General features: G+C 53.2%; 6 protein-coding genes across 6 annotated transcripts; 4 read left to right on the top strand and 2 right to left on the bottom strand.

Moving 5' to 3' along the window:
• Positions 1–278: 278 nt before the first annotated feature.
• On the top strand, positions 279–2,341 carry BJX68DRAFT_234775 (camp independent regulatory protein). The gene has a single exon (XM_071039800.1). It carries the CDS (start codon positions 511–513, stop codon positions 1,909–1,911), a length of 1,401 nt encoding a protein of 466 aa, XP_070900600.1. The 5' UTR covers positions 279–510; the 3' UTR covers positions 1,912–2,341.
• A 1-nt stretch (position 2,342) lies between these two features.
• BJX68DRAFT_234768 (putative lipase/esterase) lies at positions 2,343–4,670 on the bottom strand. The gene is made up of 4 exons (XM_071039799.1): positions 4,127–4,670; positions 3,582–4,040; positions 3,276–3,460; positions 2,343–3,194 (listed from the first exon to the last, which is right to left on the bottom strand). Exons 1-4 carry the CDS (start codon positions 4,467–4,469, stop codon positions 3,069–3,071), a joined length of 1,113 nt encoding a protein of 370 aa, XP_070900599.1. The 5' UTR covers positions 4,470–4,670; the 3' UTR covers positions 2,343–3,068.
• A 158-nt stretch (positions 4,671–4,828) lies between these two features.
• BJX68DRAFT_58717 (uncharacterized protein) lies at positions 4,829–5,355 on the top strand. Its single transcript, XM_071049450.1, has one exon. It carries the CDS (start codon positions 5,029–5,031, stop codon positions 5,290–5,292), a length of 264 nt encoding a protein of 87 aa, XP_070900598.1. The 5' UTR covers positions 4,829–5,028; the 3' UTR covers positions 5,293–5,355.
• Positions 4,920–7,930, bottom strand: BJX68DRAFT_234766 (Zn(II)2Cys6 transcription factor). Its single transcript, XM_071039798.1, has 3 exons — positions 6,814–7,930; positions 6,665–6,753; positions 4,920–6,608 (listed from the first exon to the last, which is right to left on the bottom strand). Exons 1-3 carry the CDS (start codon positions 7,401–7,403, stop codon positions 5,419–5,421), a joined length of 1,869 nt encoding a protein of 622 aa, XP_070900597.1. The 5' UTR covers positions 7,404–7,930; the 3' UTR covers positions 4,920–5,418.
• A 2,202-nt stretch (positions 7,931–10,132) lies between these two features.
• BJX68DRAFT_58583 (uncharacterized protein) lies at positions 10,133–11,218 on the top strand. The gene is made up of 2 exons (XM_071049449.1): positions 10,133–10,488; positions 10,561–11,218. The coding sequence occupies exons 1-2, from the start codon at positions 10,420–10,422 to the stop codon at positions 11,071–11,073; spliced, it is 582 nt and encodes a 193-aa protein (XP_070900596.1). The 5' UTR covers positions 10,133–10,419; the 3' UTR covers positions 11,074–11,218.
• A 7,367-nt stretch (positions 11,219–18,585) lies between these two features.
• On the top strand, positions 18,586–19,129 carry BJX68DRAFT_265647 (bacterial alpha-L-rhamnosidase; the record flags this gene model as incomplete). Its single annotated transcript, XM_071045294.1, has 2 exons — positions 18,586–18,646; positions 18,702–19,129. The coding sequence occupies 2 exons, from the start codon at positions 18,586–18,588 to the stop codon at positions 19,127–19,129; spliced, it is 489 nt and encodes a 162-aa protein (XP_070900595.1).
• Positions 19,130–20,257: the final 1,128 nt, after the last annotated feature.

Here is a 20,257-nt window from a genome sequence, read left to right as displayed (position 1 = left end):
GGCCAGCCTGCGAAACCACAGAGTCTGCTGCCATTAAACTTCTTCGTGCTTTTCTTTTTTCTCCAAGCAAAAGTCAAGAGCCCAAGAAACTTCTGCTAAAACAGCCCAGCCAGTGGGGTTCCCCACTTGCTCTAATTCTCGAATTCTTACCTGAACTGAAGACAACTGGAACTAACTCTGACCTTTCTGCCTTCTGTCACTTTCTTCTCTTCTCACTCTTCCACCTCCCTGCTCGAGAGAATCCTACACTACACTTCGATTCTGGCCTTTACTTTAACTCTTCTCCACCCTTAACTCTCAGGTAAGTTCTACCCCCATCCGACCGGCCTTTTTTCTCTTCTAACCGCCGCTCCAGCACCCCTTCGCTTCGGCACTGACCCGAAATTACCGCTTTGGGTAATCTTGCACCCCGTCCCTGGGAGCGCTCAAATCTTCACCATTTTCGACCCAAACTCACCCCTCGTGGCCCTGAAACCTTCGTCTCTTTCGGGGTCCTACCACCGAAGCTGGATGGAGACGTATCACGGGCACGTCCGCACCCCTGCGGACGCTATTATCCTCTTCGAGGCATGTCGCATAGGCATGCTGCCTCGCGTGCAGCGGCGGCTCTCGGAGAAGGAGCGCCAGCTGATCCAGTCGGGCTCGGTCTTTGTCTGGGATGAGCGAGAAGCTGGCATGCGGCGATGGACGGATGGAAAGTCATGGAGCGCGAGCCGTGTTTCGGGCAGTTTCCTCACATATCGCGAAATGGAGGGTAAGCGCGGAGGCACCAGCGTACCGACACAACAGCCTCGCGCTGGGAAAACGCCAGACAGTGCACGAGGGAGCGACGATGACCGAGATGGACCGGACGATGGCCCGGATGGGTATCGGTATAAGCCTGACGGTCTGATGAAGCAGTCATTCAGTATCACGACCTCTACCGGCCAGCACCTACATCTCATCAGCTACTATTCGCGGTCGCATCCAAATGCCGCGAATCTGCCACAACCGTCCAATGATCCCAACCTCCGCAGTGTGCGCCCACAAAAGGGTCTGTATCCAGAGTCGACGGTCAACGACCAGCAAAATCTTCCCGTGGTCACTCGCGGGCCGATGACCGGCGGGAATCCATACGCTGTGCCCCCGCCGCATCCCCAACACCATCCCATGGCCGCCGCCTATGCTGCTCGCTCTGGTGCTGCTACACATCCTCAGTCATATGCCACCGGCTATCCCTGGCCTCCGACACCGCTCGGCACACCTCCCACCGTCACCATCCACTATCCCGCCTACTTGTCGCCTGCTCAACATCCAACATATCATGCCCTCCCACCACCGCCGCCGCAACCTTCAGGCCTTCCCCCTGGCTACGAACGAGCGATCCACCCGATCGAGAGCGCTGTACACGCACCACCGCCGCCGCATGTACTACAGCAGGGCCCTCTGTTAGTATCCGCCCGGTCTCCGCGTGTAATCGCCGAACCCACCCCGCCAGATTACGCAGACCCCCGCCGAGCGTCCCCGCGCACCCAACCTCACCCAAGCCCCCACGCAAACGGAATTCCCGTCCCCCTACCAGCCACTCGAAGCCCGCGCGTGATCCACCAGGCTCCTCCTCCCCCAGTGTCAGCATCCCTCAGCATCCCGCCTCCTAATTCAACCCCCAAACTCTCTCCTCCTGAGACCAACGGCTCCGGTACCACAGTCCCGAGCATCAGCGCGATCATGAACGGGAGCCAGGCAGGCCCGCTACCTTCGATCTCAGCAGCGCCACCGCCTCCGCCAGGCGCTCCATCACCCGCTGGCTCGGGTTCTGCACCGGGGGCGCGGCCTGCAGATGGGCCGCGCGATATCCCCAGCGACAAGATTGGCTTTGGCGGCGAGGATATGCGAGCGCTCCGTCAACTCGATCGCGTCTTTACTACATGATTTCCTCGTTGACTTTCACATGGTCAATTTATCTTCACACCTGATTTTCTGTGACTATGACTTTCGACCTACACAGGCCCTGCATGCACCACCGTGCTACTTACTTTTCTCACCACGTTTTTCAATTTTCCTCGGTTTCAATCGGCGTTGTACAAGAGGAGCATGCTGCATAGGCTGGGTCTTTGTTTCAAGGGTCTTCGTGCTTCTTCTTCTATCTGTTTTTCTCTCCCTTTTCACCTTTTGCATTTGGCGGCTCGTTCGGCTTGCCCGGATTGAATGTGCAATGATACAGTGTTTGATCATAACCAACGGGGTACATGTACCTCAATGATGCGTTTGTGTATTAGCTATCTGTCCATCTATATATCTTTCTGAAGCTAGGTACTATGATGATCGAGTATCGATGAGTAAATTTCCTTCTGAATAGCGTAGTACATAATTGTGTACTTTTGACATAATGCAGCTCTACCAAGAGCTACCAAGTGTGCTCCATGATACCGGAGACCTATATGAACAAAGCCCCAAGCTCAAGTCCTCTGATCTTAGAATCAATAACGTCGTCCTAACATGCAACGACCCTATACTCCGAGACTGTGTCGCCGGTTCCAAATAGCTCAATCAAGTACCGAAAATGGCGGGCACTACGGATCGACCCAGGACAGAGTTGCGTCGCTCCTCCCCAAATCCTTCGTTATAAAACTCAAAACAGAAAAGGAATGAACGACTGCACCCAGCAGCCAAGGCGGGAAGGCACGACCCACCTGTGGGTTGCACCTGCCTCATGTACGCTGGCAGTTCAAATAGGAAGGTACGCTCATATGCCAGGTGGCAGGAGCGACCCTATGGGCAGTCAGTCGTTCTTTCCCCAATATACTACTATTCAAATAGAAAGGCACATTGATTTGGCAGGTACGACCTCTGGCTCCTGGATTTGGGAAGGTGCGTCAATATGGAAGGTACGACCTAGTGGGTTGCTCCTTCCCAGTTCCATTCCATAAGTTGTTATCCGAATAGGAAGGCACGACCGGTGCTATAGATATGCTGGGTTGCCTTTTCCTTGTACATGGACGCACTCCATACTACCTATAAAGGTGCCTGGTAAAATCATGAACCTTCAAAGATTGAGCAGAGCTATACTAACCATAGCTCTACTTGCTCTATTCCCCATTGCCACTTCCATCCTCGCCCCCGAGCAACCACCGCAACCCATCCACACAATCCATCTGCGCGGCCTTTGCCACAGCGAGTTCGTGGTTGTAGATCCAGAAGATGTGTGGGAGACTCTACACCGTGGACACCGTTGAGTTAGTTCAGGCCTTTCAGCAGTTTACGTAGGTATATCGACAGTAGATAGTAGTACGTACCTCGTAGAACGACTCCCGAACTTCGACCCCAGCCTCCCGTAAGCCCTGCGCATAGCATGCTGCGTCATCGCGGAGGATGTCGAGCTCGCAGATCTGTATGTATGTCCTGGGTAACCCGCTGAGTGTTCCCCAGAGCGGGTAGGCGCTCGGTGATGTTTTTAGGTGTGCTGGGACGGCGAGGGAGTCTGGTGACAGATATATAGTTAGCACAATCTATGTACTATATGCTCTGCGATACCCAAACAGTCCAATCCAGAAACCCCCTGACCCAGAATATTAAGACAGAAACCAGGGAATCAGGCTTACCATGATTAACCCGCATACTCCCCCGATCTGCCTCAGCCCCCTCATACCCCTCCCCCCAAGAGGCATGAACCCGCCTCCACCGCGCGGGAATCAACTCCTCATCCCCCGCATCAACTGTCACAGGCGCCCTGAGGAGAACCCCGACTAGCCTTACCCTTTCCGCGACACTCTTGTTTCCTTCCTTAGCTAGCCACTCGCGCGCATGCTGCGAGATAATGGCTGCGAGGTGGCCGCCTGAGGATGTTCCGCTTAGGATTAGCTTAACGGGAGTATTGACGCGGTTGGGAATATGGAAGCTAGGTTCTGGGCCTGCGAGGATGTCAAAAAGGTGTGCTGCAATATACTCAAACGCATCGATCCCATCGTTGATCGGGACGGGGTACTTGTATGCTGGACTGAGGCGGTAGTCGATGCTTATCAAGATGGTTTGTGTATAGAGGGACATGTAGCGGCATGAGTCTGTATGGGGGATTGTTAGAAAGCAACATATCCTCAATTTGCAAACTTGATATGACATGTATGTGTCATTAGATGAATGGACGTACTATCCTCGGTCTCCAACCCCCCGGCCGTAAATCCCCCGGAGTGGAAGAAGATCACGACGCCATTCACACTCTCAGGTTCACCTGTATCTCTACCACCACCTCCAATCTCAATCCCAGCCTCCTTCTCATGTCCTTGTTCTCGGTCCATCACAGGAGTATAAACCCGAACCGGAATCCGGAACCCATCACGCGCAGGAATAGTGGTGACTCTCGCCACCACACCTGTCTGTAGCGACTGGCCAGCGCGAGTAGAAAGGAAATGCGGGTCTCGGTGCGGGTCGTCGTGTAGGAGTTTGGGGGTTTCGGCCTGGTATGTGTTCCACTCGGAGAGGGGGGTGGCCATTTTGGATTTGCGGGTGTGTTTCGGTTGCTGTCGTTGTTGGGATGCCGATGCGCATAGAACAATGAAAGATGGAAGGGGGCACCGGGGGTGGTCTTTTATGTCATTAAGGGAAGTGTAGGTCTCGTATTCGGGGTTTGGTGGTCAGTCAAAGGGCGTGGTCTCGGATCTGGACAAGATGAGATCGATTAGGTAGACTTTGGGACTAGGTATCGAGGCAGCCTAAGGACTCACTTGCCAAAATTCTGCTCATTGGAATAGCTGGATAGACAAATTGGGTAGATGCATGCATATCCTTGGGGTATATGAACACTAAATATACATAAACCTAAACGTCACAGTGTACACAGAAACAAAATTTACACAGTCAAGGTACGTATATATACTCAAATAATATTTACAACTGCTCGCACAGTGGAAGAGGTATACCAACATATATATAGTAGAAAGGAACCTGAAACCTGAAACCTGAAACCTGAAACCTGACCTGACGCTCCCGAAACCTCATGGCAAACTCATCAGGGCATACACTCCATCAATCAATATAAATACAAGCCAATCAATGCATACACTGCACACGACTGTAGACAAAAATGAAGCTGAAAAGCAGCCAGCCAGCCGATTTCTCTCCCCACTCCACTCTTTTGTCGTTTTTGTGGTAGTTAATGGACGTGGACTTAGTATGGTACTGTTGTGCCATGTCCAGTTTTTTTTGTTTCCCCAATTGACCGGTGCGAGTATGCAGAGTAGACACTCAATCCGCCTTCTTTTTTGTTGGGTGAAAAATGATGAAGAAGAAGCACCCCAGATAACCGACCTGACCTGACCTGGAAACTGATCGAACCGCACCGGATCGCCAAACATGATGTGGGGATATGCAAGATGAAACGAAGAAAACTCCAGATCTACCCTAGAGTAAACCATGCAAAGACAAAAAGTAAAAAGGGTTAGGTTAGGTGATGAGGAAGTCCATGTTCATCTCCTTGATGATCTTCTCCCAGTCCCAGCTGTCCTCGGTCTTGGTGTCCATGACTTCCCAGACGCGGCGCACAACTTTGAAGGCTGGCTCGATGTTGCGGAGGTTGGAGTAGGCCTTGAGTGCTTCGAAGCCTTTTTGGATTCTTTCGCGCTGTCGGGGGAGGAAGGCGGAGCATCCGAGGAGGAACAAAGGCATAAGCACGATGCTGAAAGCGCCAGCGTCCTGAGGGATCAGATCCAGAAACTCGAGCCCGTCGTCCACTACTTGGGCGATTTTGTCGCTTGGTCGCGAGGGTCGGATGGTACGGTACAGGTACACCCAGGTTGACTGTCGGTACAACTGGGCGAGATAGAAGTTTGCGGTGTTGGGTGGATGTGACGTTTCCCACGTTCGGATTGAAGAGTCGATCTGCACGGCGTCGCTGAGGATCTGATAGTCGACTGCCGGTTCGTATCCCTCGCTGAATCGCTGCCGGATCCTGTCACGTAGTCGGGTCACCTGCGAGATGTATCGGAAGAGCCCATCAAACACACCCAAGAACGTCGCGGCCTGTGCGTGCGGTACGAAATCCGGGAGGCGCAAATCCCCGTCCAGCGAAATCGGTCGTCGATCCAAGGAAGTGATCGAGTTAGAGACGTCGTGATACTGGAAGAACTCGACAATGAACTGGCGGAACTTCTCATTGCGCGGTTTCTGTGTCACGAGTAGGTACCTAGCTGCGTCCATATGTGGCCGGTACTCGCCATTAGTTTCTCCTTCACAGATAGTGTTCAGGCTGAGGGCGATCGTCGAAGCGATGATCGGGTCCTCCACCAGCAACTCAGGCTCCTCCTCCGTCATGTTCTGTCTGGCGGTGATATTCTCCTTCAAGTCTCGAATGGCGCGATGGAAGTGGTAGTATCTTCGTTCATTCACCCCTGAATCCGGCTGTAGGACCGACAAATGTGACCCTGACAGGCACATCAACGAGTGCATCAAACCTCGGTGTTGCGTCGCCATGGGTAAAAGGATCTCTTTGAAGGGGTTCGAGTCATCGTTGATAAGGGTCAGAACTCGGCTGAAGCCGTAGACGAAGTGATCGAGGAGCTTTCGGTCCATATCGGTTTCGATGCCGTCGATGAGGATGGGAAGGGAACGAGTGATGATCGAATTATTCCTGGCGGCTGCGAAGCAATTAGTTAGACGGGTTGCGACGAGGATTCCTGGTATTATGTCGCACCTTCTTCGAGCTTTTGCTTTCCACTTCTCCATATCTCCTTCGGAGGATATCCTTCGCAGACGACCGCATTCTTCTGGCAGTTCAAGCAGCTAGTAGTGGCCCCGGGTCAGCATCTCTCCCTGACCTGGCCGAAAAGTTCTCGCACTTACGCAGGCTTGGTCTCGTCGCATTTCTTTTTCCGACGTCTACATGTGATACATCCAGTCTTGGAGCGGCCCTTGGTAACCTTGGTCTGACCCCCAGGGATGGGTAGTGGGTGCTTGCGCGGACGGCCACGTTTCCGTGGAACATTGACGGGAACAGCCGTGGCATCCGTGGTTGTCGCGGGCGCCACCCCGACTGGTTTGATACTCTGCAACCCGTCGCTGTCGTCCAACTCCTCTACTTTCGGCACTACATCAGGCTCTGGGGATGCGAGAACATTGAACTGGAAGATTGTGGATGGGCCGATCAGGGTTCTTGGGATTTTTATATTCGTGTCGCCTGGAGGGGAACTGTCCGAAGGGCCGTCGCCGTCCCATGATTCGGGCGACTCGTTGGACGAGGAGTCGGTGCTCACGCTGGCGCGGTGGTGGAGCGAGTCGCCCATCATTGTGTAATCTGGGTAGGCAGGGTGGTCGGCGAGACTCGAGCGACAGTCGGAGGACGGCGAATGCGTCAAGTAGCCATGGGAAGGGTTACTTTCGAGGTCGGGGGGAGGAGGGAGGATAAAGGTGGGAGACTTTTGCATGGACAACATTGACCATACAGGCTGGACCCGAGGGTCGGAGCTGACGTCGGGAAAGGGGAGTGGTCGTGGTCGTCGAGGAGGCGAGCGAGCCAAAGCGAAAGGAGGTGTCGCCTCCGTGGGAGCCGCTGAGTGGGATGGAGGAGGCGAAAGAGAGCGCAGCGCAGGGACGGAGGACGGAGGGGAGAGTCGGACGAGGGAGATGGGGTGGAGAGTGGTCGAAGTGATGTTCCTGGGAGAGGTGGGGGCGAAGAGACTTGGCTGCGGTTTGGAAGAGCAGGACAAGTGCGAAAAGAAGGAAGAGGAGAAGCGAGCTAAGGGAGCAACGACGGGGCCAGGTTCATATATTGACCTGCTGCGAAGCAGAGAGGAGTCATGGGAATGATTTGAATGAATAATGACAATCAGGTTGTCTGCTGGAATCTTACTGGAGCGAAAGTATGGGGATAACCGAGTTCCTGTGAGAAGGTATAACAGCCGGCGTTATTGGGTGCGAGTTGTGAGGATCAGTGGACCCAACAGAGGCACCCAGACTAGGCAAACTATACTTTCGTATACAGGTATTTTATCTGGAAATAGTAGTACATATACAGTATCGAGTACATACATGAGTACTACTACTACATATACATGAGTACTCCGTACACTGTACAATTCCCTCTATCCTTTCGAGTAGTACTCCGTACTCCTCTCTCATGTTGTTCCTCGTAGCTGTGTCTCCCAGCTTCTTTCACCCAGTTCCGTCTATTGCGGGGATTGACACGAGAAACTTCGCTAGAAACTTTTCGCATTTTTGCTTTTTCTTGGAAAAAAAATATTTTCTCCTCTTTTTCTCCTCTGCCTCTGTTCCCCGCCGACTCCGGAGTAGTGGATGGGCAAAAGCAAATAAACCAGATCGAATGAGAAAAATTAGAAATGCAGCATCCAACTCTGTCCAATGCATGCGTGACGACGGCGGCGGATGATCCTCTTAGCAGTCTTCCCTGGATCCCAGGTCGCCAACCGCTGGGCCAGAATTCCCCAGCCCGTCTCCAGAAATGCAGATGTGCATCTCGGACTCGGGAGGCTAGAAGCCTGAAGGGGAACTGCAGAGTCGACTCAGGTCAGGTCAGCGATCAATCATCAGGCTCACCTGGTAAGCTTTAGTTGCTGCCCTAAAGGCTCGTTAGAGAGGTCGCATGCCACCACTGTGCCTCGACTATGAGCTATTATTGTCCTCCTATCCCTAAAGCTGGTGGACGGACTGACCGAGAACCTTTTCCGAAATGCGGTTCCACTAACACCACATTGAGCCTTTTGAGGCCATCGCATTGGGCTCTCTTTTTCCTTTCTATTTTCCTCTCTCCCTTCCATTAATCTCCAGAAGGGATGCGAATCCCCATTCTGGGGTGTCTGTATTACGTGCATATGGGATGATGACACGGCTCGCTCAGCTGGACGCTACACCCCACGCTACGACATGGAAAAATTCAACCTGGCAGGTTCCGACTTTGACCGTAGTTGTCCTGTGTGGAGATGGAGCAACAACCAAAGAAACAGGAATCTCCCACGCTGATGGCCAGACTGTGACACTGCAGACCACCTTCCTACTGGGGCAACAAGGCTGGCTCTGCATTGGCGACCCTTTCGCGACCAGTCGTACCAGTCGCCCGATCTCGACGCTGCGAGTGTTTCCTTTCTTTTCCTTGCGTTCGCCGCAAACTCCATGCACCTGGATAAATACATAAATTGTGAACAGTGTCCTCCACACTATCCTGCCTCCAGATTCCAGAATCGAAATCCCCATGCAGTGCAATCCGTGTGAATCTGGGGAAGTGGACCAGATCTTCCCATTATTCCTCATCCTCCAGCACGGACGCCCGCCCTTTCCCGTTACCAACTTTTGAACTTACCATTCGGAGGAATTTTGACAGCTCCTCCGCCATCCAGATGATCAGAGCAGGATCAGGATCAGAACCAGGATCAGATGATGGCTGGAAGACCGAGGAAAATCCATCTAAATCCAATCTGGCAGGTCGGGTCAGGTTAGGTTAGGTTTGAGATCTGGTCTCCGCTTCTTGTTTCTTCATAGAGATGACCTCAGGCCTTCGTTCGACCCGGGAAGCCATTACTGCCATTCCATGCACGCAGCGCACGAGAAGGCGCCTCAAGGCAATCATCGCCGCCCGGTCATTTTCTGTTTCTGTTTACCGGCACGGTCAACCTTGCTCTGGGGGTTGGCGGCGTGATTGGCCTGTATTATATCCGAAGTGCTTGGGCCTCCACGTCGTTGCGCTGTTTCGAACTTTGCTCGCTTTCTCCGGTTCGCAACGAGGCAATCGAGCGTCTGTCAGACGACTGAGCGGCGAACGCAAAGAATTCCAGCCTCAACCCTTTGGAAGAGCTGCGCGGAAATGCTTGTCCTGTCCATTCTGTACATTCCGTACATTTTGTGCGACACTGGCCTGGAAGTGAAGGCCAGGGCGTATGGTAACAATACGAGTATACGAATAATACCACGACGAGGGGTAAGAGAAATCTTGAATCGATCTTGTTGGGCCTGGGAGCGAAGTCGACGGATTACCCAGTGGGGAAAGCCGCAAGAAGCGCAGGGCCAAGCAAGCACTCTAGTCAGACAGAATTTAACCCAGGACGGGGGTGAAGTCTGGCCTGGTCTTTTTAGGCACTCAGGCAGGTACTGCGAAACTCGAGTGGACAAGGGGAGCTAGGACCCCTAATTTAACCTGAGGAGATGAGCTGGGCGCCCGCGAGCTGGCGAACATGGATGCTGTTCCGCCCGCTGGGCAAAAGTGGGCGCTCTTGGAGTCTTGCGAGCCATCACGTTCCGGAGCTGCACACACTTAACCTGACACAGCGAGCTAGAGAATAAGCATCAGGGATTCACAGCGCGGATGAAACGGCTGCCTCCAGGACGATGTCATGATGAGATAACTCGAGTACAGGTCAGCCGATGCAGATTTTCGACTGGGTTACTCGGCGATCTCAGTTTGATCGCATGGGTCTCTGAAGTTTTGGATCGCAGTTCTCCATGAAACAATTGACATGTGGATCCACGGGAGGGAGCTCCCGTCAGTTGTCCGTAATTGAGTGCAGTGGAGTTAGAGAATCATCCCTCGTCTCGATCAAATATAGTCACTCTGTGCAGAGTGACTACTGACCACAGACCCAGAGTAAAATACATGTCTACCCCGGATCACATCATTACAAGCTCATCGCTCACGAGCCCGTCCGGCGTCAACCTTTCCGTCCTCTGTGCAACTCCCCAACAAATTACACCCGCAGCAGCGCTGACAATCCTTGCATACCTAAACGAAGCGAAATGCGGAGACGACAGGGGCAAGCGGGGACGGAGCATCACCCCAGCACTGCCGAGCCCGGCCAGCTGTACAAGCCTGGGTACAAACACCGTGCTGTCGACTCCTTGCCAGAAACAGAGGATGCCAAGACGCTCGCACGTCCGAGTTCGCTCAGCTCTTCACGAGTCCTGTGCCTCAGGCGTTCGTCGAAGAGTACTTACTGTCTGTACTGTTTGGAGAAGAGGGCGCCCAGCGGGCCTGAAGAGAGCTCAGCCATGGACCACCAAACAAGGCATCGCTCTGCTGTGTTCAGACCTCTTCCAAGCCATCATCTGCTCACCCTATTCTGGCCGTTCGCGCTTCTCGCCCGAGTGTTGATGTTGTGAGCGTCAGGGAAAGTACGCGTAAGTCGCTGACCAGTGACCACATGACCATCTGCGCCGAGCTCGTGTCTGCCGGAATGTGAGGAAGGTCAGCCGAGGATGGAATCGCGGATGGTTGATCGACCTTCCTTGTGTGACCTGTGGTGTACTGAATGTCCAAGGCAAGTCCTCCTCTTGTCCACCTAGTACAAAGTTAATTTGGGGTCGTACAAGGTCGAGTCGGCGTTAACAACGAGCGGGGATGAACCAAGATGATCTGGTGAGGTTGGCCTCCGTTCTCGCTCTGTATGGAGGTAAGGCTTAATTTACAGGCACTTGATTGGGGAACTTGATTCGTCAAATCGTATGACGGCCTGCTTCCCGACTGTTTCTGCCTTTTCAGTCCGATGGAGATTGAGGTCCATTCGACGTAGTTCTGTGGGTTTCCGAGGCCCATGTTTTTTTGCCTACATGCATTGTCTTCTCTGCAAGGTCGCTGCCGTTGGGCCTCAAAGACATCGCATCGAGTCCACGGTGTTTTGAGTCTCAAGAACAAGACAGATGAGACAGATGTGCAACTACTCAAAACGGGAAAGGTGATGCGCCAGTGATTGGCATTTTAGAGTCCTATTACCTGCATTATTTCGATGGCCTGATCGTATCCATCCTGGCTCTTGACGGATCCACTTGCTACGTACTTCCACAGTACGCTCTCGCCCAGGAACAACCTGCAACTCTCGTCTTTCTTGAAGCGTGTCGCATGGCAGTGCTGGGAGAGAGGAATCCAGTCCGGAGTATCTAACCTCACTCCGCCAAGCTCGAGCTTCACGTAATACGCTGTGAAACTGAGTCTGGATCCTTCAAATTCGATACATCCTCGTAAGTAACTCCGTCCCCAGAACTTGATTGTGCAGGATTGTACTTCTCGCGTATGTACTCTGTAACTTTGTTTGGTTGACCTTGTAAGACATTTTCGAGTTAACTTTAAGAATGCGGGGTTTATTCAGGCCATTCATTGGAAACTCAAGCCTCAAAGTTGAATGGAACCTCTCCTTCCTTCGTTTCGGTCCTTTCCGCCTTTCCACTCGGTCACCTGTGTTCCTCCTGTAATTTACCAGCTTAACGCCCTCCTAACACTTACACGGCCTAGTCCCAATTTCTATGACTAACAGTTTGCATCCCCTGGAGGGCTGGATGTTCACATTTGGACTCGCTGCTTGCTGTTTGAACTTTGAGGAGACCCATTCTCCACGCCGAGATCCTCCTCTCCATCCAATCTGCAATTGGCATCCGTCTTCCGTTGCGGTGGGTTCGTTGAGTGGGTACAGTGGGGAGTCAAAGGAGCGTCAAAGATGGCCCTTGTCGGCCTGGGTTGTCTGATCTCAAGGAGTCAAGAGCTTGCACTGTGCAACGCAACTGCAGCAGCCTCGCTGACAACCGAGGCTATCCTATTGGACCTCATCCATGATCCATCTCACTCGTCACAGCACCCAGTCCCGGCTTCGACGCATTGGGTAATTCTCAACGTGCCTCGATTCGCTTTCTGGCTTTGTTACTTGTTACAGCCACCCTGGGATTGGGCGCAGCGTTGTGTCCGGGGCGGTCGAGGCGGAGCCAAAGTACCAACACAAGCAGCAAGTGAGAGCGACTGGAACGGGACAGATGACCTGACTCGCATGACCAGTCATAACGGGCTGTGAGCTAACTCGGCCGTTGAGGTCTGAACGTTGAGGTATTTGTTGCCTGCGACGAGATGGGACGGGATGCGATACGTAATGGATACGGAATGCAAAGCAATGGACGGCCTGGTGAGTGACTGTGTGGTGGGCAACGGGCGTGGACAGTCACACCATTTGTTCGTCAAGCCGGGGAGCGAGTCTTGGGCAGCGAGGCGTACAGTGTCCCCCCTTTGCCCCAGGAGAAAACGAAAAGAAGGTTGCGCAGGACGATCTTGTGCGTAGACATTCCAATCCAAGACCCTGGAGTAGACATTCGACAACCATGAAAAGGCACTCCATGTCCAGTGAGAGCCTAGGACTCATCCCCGTGCCAATTTGCGCTGAGCTGAAGCGCTCTATCGTCCAACACGTCCTGCGCCCGATCCAACGTCTTACAGACCAACCCCATCGCGAAGAAAACCACGTTCAGCCTTCAGGGACCAGATAACCCGACGCTTTGGGTCAGGACCCTTAAGCTTCGAGGAGGCTGAATATTGCGATGGCGACATATCTGCCTAGCGTGGAGTGCTCGCTGCATTATTTGCTCGAAAGGTCCTCTCGTGCCTGCAGCTCCTGGGTTCTGGCCGCTGTCCGATCCGATCGTGTCGAGAATTTGAGGCCGCACGTTTCCTGGGAGAGGAACCATCGTGGATGTGTCGAGCAGAAATCATCACTACTCAAAGCCGATTCAATGGTGTGATTGTGAGTTGTGACTTGTAACGGACTGGAGATCTTAGATAGATCTATGGATATTGTTTCGCTTCCTTCGCTCTGGCTCCGCGACGCTGGAATTCGAGCACACTCCTTCAGCAACCACCATCGTTATCCGCCATTCAACGGGCGTCCGGGAAATAATCTCAGCTCTTGGCTTCCGCAAGGTTTCGATAGCCGTCCCTGTGAGTATGGATAGTTGAGCCACGGCCCGCTGCAGCGGCCTGATTATCGAGGTGGCTCTGGCTGACGATGTGACGGAACTGACTCCCGAGCCAGTACGGTGTGTCCGTTGAGATATGATGCTCGGTAGCGCACTGGGATATTGACCTGTCACGGCTTCATCCTGAGTCCTAGGAATTGGGACCGCGACTTGATCGACGGTCCGCGGAGATGGAGGCTCTTCCTCAGAGGATGGCGCCATCAATCGGTGATGTCGATCCAACAACGTGCTGTCGCGATCATGGTGACTGAGCCAGCACTGGCTAACAGTGTCCTTTGGTCGAGGGTAAGCGATATCAGACAACCCCTTATAATGTTCGAGGTCTCTAAGCGATCTGCCGTTTTCGGGTCGTCTTAAATGGCATTGTTGAGACTGAGAGGAGTGCCATGCATAACTCACAATAGGGCAAGGATGCATTGTGACGAACTGCAAAACACCCAGAATCAGCCCTAAACAAAATCCGAGAGGACATCTACTATATTTATGCAGTCGCACGATGCACTCCAGATTCCCATGTGTCATCCACACTCTTATCACCACCCACGCCTGATAAGAGGAGATAAGAGCCTGCATGGATCAATCATCGATCAATACGGATGTTGGCATCGCATCATTCTCCTGCAAGTATATCTCTTGCCCTGCACGTACGCGACTCGCGACTCGTGACAAGGATGAAGAATCACGACCATCGGCCCACCGTAGCCCCATCGTCATTGCCACTGCCATTAACCCTCGCAAGGATCATGGAACTCTTGGAAGATCGATAGATCAGCTCGGATCTTCATCGCTTACCCCTTTCACAGGACCGCAGCCCGCTGTCACAGTCCGTACCCGATCCGCCGCACTGGTTGCCCGCCCCCGCTGCCTTGCGATGCGCTCCACACCCCATTGCACATCACGCCTCATCACTTTCTGCACGTCGACGATTAAGGTAACATAACCCCGGCCTTTCCACTCCTCGATTCAATAGCTTTGCTGGCTAGGCTGTGATGGTGTTACAGTGGCTATCTTACTTCCTGCTGCTCTGGGCTTTCGTGGCTTTCCGACGGGCGGATTACTAGGTCTTCAGAGGGGGGCTATTTTAGGAGAACGGTCTCCTTTTTGGGATCGAACATTGGCCGAGATTACACCGGGCTTGGGATGTTGCTGGGTTGGGATGCCAATGATCTCGATGTGCGGATATGGGTAGATAGGTATAGTACTCCGTACTGGTAGGTCCAAATGTAGTTGGTAGAGACAACGTTCCTCAACACTCTTCGTCAACCGGAGGATATGACAAGGCTAGATTTACAAAAGCAGGGTACAAATCGAACAGGCTGTAAATCGCGGCATCTATCCAGTGAGACCAGTAAGCCCAACCATATATTCTTTTGCGATATGCTGACATTCTAACTGGATACTAGAGATTCGCCTATATTCCCAGACCCGGACATCTCCTCACCTCACTCTAACCCATTTTCCAAGCACATCAAACATGAACAAGCATGCAACGGGCAACGGACCATCAGGATGTTTAGACGCAATGAGGATCATAACAGCGGTATCTGCTGGCAAGGCAGGGCGCAGACAACATCTACCCTACACTATCCCCCAACTACCATGGAGCCCAGACTAAAGATGCTTAAGACAGTCATTGCGCCTTGTTCAGCAACGTCTACGGAGTACTCATCACCCGACAGTCCCTCCTCCAACGCAGATTCCGGAGATATCTTCGTACATACCCTGTACAGAAGTGCACTGCTTGAAGACACAGCCTTGAGGACTGGAAAGGATTGATGGAGGACGACCTACACCAAGATGGTACCCGCCTTACGGAGCCCTAATAGGAAGGTACGATGCATGTGGACATCACTCTTGAGGAAGGTGCCAAGGGGCTGGGGCCTGCGCAAATTGGAAAGGGCGATGAGCTCCGATGTCCTTCGCACCTGCCTTGCAAAGAGAGCAACAAAAATATCCAGATTGGGAAGGCACGAGCTGGGTTGGCCCAGGTTGCAATTTCCCCAGCGGGCAGACTTTGAGCACCGTTTAGGAAGGAACAATGGACGTTGAGTCCTAAAGGGAAGGGGCGATCTGAAATGCGTCACGGTCGTACCTGCCTTGCGGGACGTTGGAACCTCTCTAGGAAGGCACGATGGAGGTCAGACCGAATCAAGTCAGCGACCAATACCCGGCTCTTTCTTTTACCTCTTGTGAGGATGTGATGGATCCGGAGATACAGATTTGCAACGCGCGAGCAACGGCCTGTGGCTGCTTTGATTGGAAATGAAAGGAATCAAGTGGGCCGCAGGGTCGTGCCTGCTTCGTCTGGCGAGGAAATCCAGCACCTGCTTGGGAAGACACGATGGAAGCCCGAGTGGTAAACTCGGGTAGGTACAGAAGGAGCGGCCTTTCACGTCCGTGGTCTATAGAAACAAGAGACAACGGCCGGTGTGATAGAGCTTGCCGACAATGCGATGCCATGCCAATAGCAATACTATCCATCGTCTGCTGAAACACGGTTTTGGGATGAATATCTTGCTATTGAACCCCCTTTTGTGGCCTACTTGCTGGCCTCCAGTCGACATTGGGTTGTCTTTGAACGTCGTGGGCTTTCTCACCCAGGACCTTGTACAACTGCCTATATATAATAGGCATGTAGCTGGACGGTTCTCCCCTGCTGTCGCTATTGTCGCTACGCACAAAAGTTCCAGGGCACGCTTATGCCCATCGATTAGCTGAGGGAGTTGCTTTTGATCCAAGAACGTTACTCCATGTGTCGACCAGGCCAAGACGCTCGTTAACGGTCAATTGGGTGGGGAAGATACTTCTGTGTCGGCCGCCGAGGTGGCCCCAATATCCCCGAGCTCGTACGTGAGCACCCTTGCCCTTGCTTGTGGCTTGGCTATGCCAAAGCCTAAGAGTGACTGAGCTGATATCGCTACTTTCCATAGAACAGTCTGCATTAAACGAGTGGGGCGATCGGATCGTAAGTGCGATAGAGGCGCTGAAACATGCGCGTGAGAGTGGCGGGCGGACTGATCACATTGCGCTTACTACTGCTGCTCTGCAAGTGAGCTCAGGTACTGTTGATCCCGGCTTCAGCGCCGTGGAATTGTGGCGCGGTCCGATTCCGATTGAGGGCGCAACTGTTATCACGGGACTTGAGTCTATCCTCGCCTGGAATATCTTCTCCAATTATGGAGATGCGATTACAGTTTTCCTACTATCTCTTGCGGAGTTTTCTTCTGCAACCTCGCGCCACGCAAAATCCACAGGGAGAGAAAGCGCTACTTGCGCTGTTAGCGACATGCTTGACTTGCTCGGCACATTTTAAACGTACATTCTCCCGGGTCTGCCCATACTTGACATTGGGCCACAATAATGGACACCGCAGCTCTGCAGCCAACGTCGCATCTTCTCTGCCAGATATCTGGCTATCTGTCCTGCGCATACTGGGCATTGGCGCGATGGGGATGGTCTCCGTCTCGCAAGAGTCCGCGTACCTGAAACTCCTGCGGCCGTTCCTCGAGCACAAAGCAACGCTCGGGGTTAATGGCGCCAACTAACACCCGTCCGAGAGGCTCGTGGTGCTTATTGACCAGGTGGCCGCGTGGATTGACGAGGTCTCGCCGACGGCGACAAAGACGCATCCGCCCAATTAGGATACGAAGCAGCATGTGCGCCGGAATATCCTCCAGACGTTTCTTGCGTCCTCGCTTTGCGATGAATTTGCCGAGTACTTCAGTGGCTTGGATAAGGCGCGGCCTGAGGAGTTGGCAAAGTCTTGGGCTTCTGAGAATTGTATCGAGCGAGACGGGCTGCATGCCACTCTGGCGCAGATAAAGCAGAAGTATGATGCGTAGCATTTCTATAGACTCCATCCACGTTGAAGTATAAAATGCGATCTATTCGTTGGCTATGATTATAACAATATATGGTGGACACCAGCGATTTAGGCTGTTGGAGAATGACTGCTATAGGGGGTCTAAAAATGATCATTATCATGATTCAACGAGATCAGTCTATGGGGGACCCTTTGCCCTACTTTACTGCGGTCCGGCGATTGTAAGCTGATTGACATCCAAATGCCAAGTGCCTGCAACTGGGCCTGCAGGACAGCATTCCTCGAGCCAGCCGACGTCTACATGAATGCGGCCTGAAAAGCTACGTCGGTCCCCCCTGGCATGTAGCAGTTGCCGACTATCCACGGCGAGTAGCTGCCTGCTCCATATTTCCCAGATCAAGCATATATCTTCTTATTCCACAATACTGGTCGTACCCCAGCACTAGTAGACTAACCCTAACCACCGCTTCTTCCCCTCGGCTTACGCTCTCCTGCCGCAGCCAACGCTGGCTACGCTAAATAAACAACAATCTCCCGCCTCCAAATCAAACACCACCAACATGAAACGGATTAGTCGGGGGATGTACTTGATGAACCCGGTCTTCTACCCGGTCTTCTAAGCTGCGAGGATTGGAAACCCTGCTCCCTGTTACCACGCCGGCAGTAATAGCAAGACCCAACTCAGCGGAAGAAAACCCCCCTCTCAGCAGGACCCAAAACAACCCCTTCTCCTCCGTCGACCCTTCACCCTCCCGCGACACCGCATATCCCGCGCCCGAACCTACATAACAGCCCAGGGCATCTACGAAGCACACCTAAACGGCCAGCGCATCGGCGATCACGTCCTCGCCCCCGGATGGATGTCTTACAATCACCACCTCGCGTACCAGACACGGATCCCCTCACGGATGGGGAGAACGTGCTCAGCGCGCAGGTGGCCGAGGGCTGGTTTGCGGGACGCTTGGGATCCCTGGGTGGACAGAGGGATATTTAGGGGGATACGCTTGGGCTTGTTGCAAATGTTGTTGTCGAGTACGAGCAACTAGATTCCGAGGAGGATGATGGCATCCCCCACTGGCAAGACTGTTATCTGTACGGACTCGGAGTGGAAGGTGTCCACCGGTAGCCTGGTGACGTCCGTGAGTCACGACGGCGAAGGCTGCGATTAGAGCCTTAGACCGCAACGACATCGCAGAGAAATACGCCCGCCAGGCAGCTAACCTCAAAGCCGCCTTCAAAAGACGCTACACCACCCCCGAAGGACGCGTCGTCTCAAATCCGCAAACCGGCCTCGCCCTGCCCCTAATATTCAACCCCTTCTCAACCCCCGAACAGGAATCCAGCGCAGGGGCCCGCCTCAAACTCCTCGTGCAACGCAACTCGCGCTTCAAAATCGCCACCGGCTTCGCAGGCACACCACTCATCGGCCACGCTCTGACCGAAGTCAACGAGACACACCTCTCCTACCGCATGCTCTACCACCACAAGGTCGCCAGCTGGCTGTACCAGGTCACCATGGGCGCGACGACGCCCTGGGAGCGCTGGGATAGCATGTTACCCGATGGGAGCGTGAACCCCGGGGAGATGACGAGCTTCAATCATTAAGCCCTGGGCTCGGTGGCCGATTTGATGCATAGTACTATTGTTGGCCTGCGCTGACGCCCGGATGGAAGAGGTTCAGGGCTGCGCCCAGGCCCGGTGGGGATTTGGGGTGTGCAAGGGGGAGGTTTATTAGTTCGTATGGGGAGATTACTGTTGGTTGGAGTATCAACAATAATGGTGGTGACGGTGATGGTAGTGGTGATGGTGAGTACTCTCACTTAAAGGTACAACTCCCTCCAAATACCACTGCGGAGATTATCCTGCGCACGAGCGGCCGGTCGATTGACGTCCTAAGCGGGAGCCACGAGTTCAGTGAGGTCTACAAACGCCCCGTTTGGCCTCCTTTGCCCAGATACTTGTGGAATGACCCGAATGTTGATGATGAGCCGTGAGCGCGAATCAGAATTGTAGAACTGCTCCATCGCTTCTGTTCTGAATAGATCAGCTGGATTAGAGGATTAGTAGCCTTGCCAAACATCACTTGACCATCTCTATAGCAGCACTCCTATCACATAGCATAGGGCTTGACGTAAGAACCATATACCAAGCCTATACGGAACCCATCCATGCCAGAGGCGCAGCAAGCTCGCCACAGCTCGAACGATTCCCGTTCGAAAGTGCCGGATTTTATGTACTGCCAGCCTGATAGGACGATATATCTGGAAAAGACGAACACAAAAAATGGTCCAAGTCGCACGCCGTTTTTGTACATCCCGAAGGCCTTCCTAGATGGGGCCTCGGAAAGAGAAGGTGACAAAAGGCTGTTCTAGGGTGCCAGATGCTGCCAGATGCTGGACTGGCGAAGCAGGAAGTTGGAACTGCTTGCAGTGGAGTATGCGGCGAATATTGTCTGAACGAGGGGGAGGGAGGGCTCCCTAGACAGGTCAAAATCTTCAAAGCCCTCTTCTGGCACGATCGCCACACCACCACTTCGAGCGTCGAAAGAGAGAAGGCACATCGTACGTTGTACGTGGAGGCCTGGAGAGTGATCAGCGTAGGCTCGCACGATATCCTTCCTAACAAAGCGATCCAAACGAGGGACATCACGGACAATGCCCGAAAAGCAACGAAAAGTCTAGAACACGCTCTCTCCTTGGCAGCCGGAGAAAGGAAGTTCAAAGCTCACAACGA

This window comes from Aspergillus pseudodeflectus (genome assembly GCF_044049435.1).
Source record: "Aspergillus pseudodeflectus strain CBS 756.74 chromosome Unknown BJX68scaffold_15, whole genome shotgun sequence".
NCBI classification, from domain to species: Eukaryota; Fungi; Ascomycota; class Eurotiomycetes; order Eurotiales; family Aspergillaceae; genus Aspergillus; species Aspergillus pseudodeflectus.
Note: the sequence above shows the minus strand (reverse complement) of the source record. Positions and strands in the feature narration are given on the sequence as shown.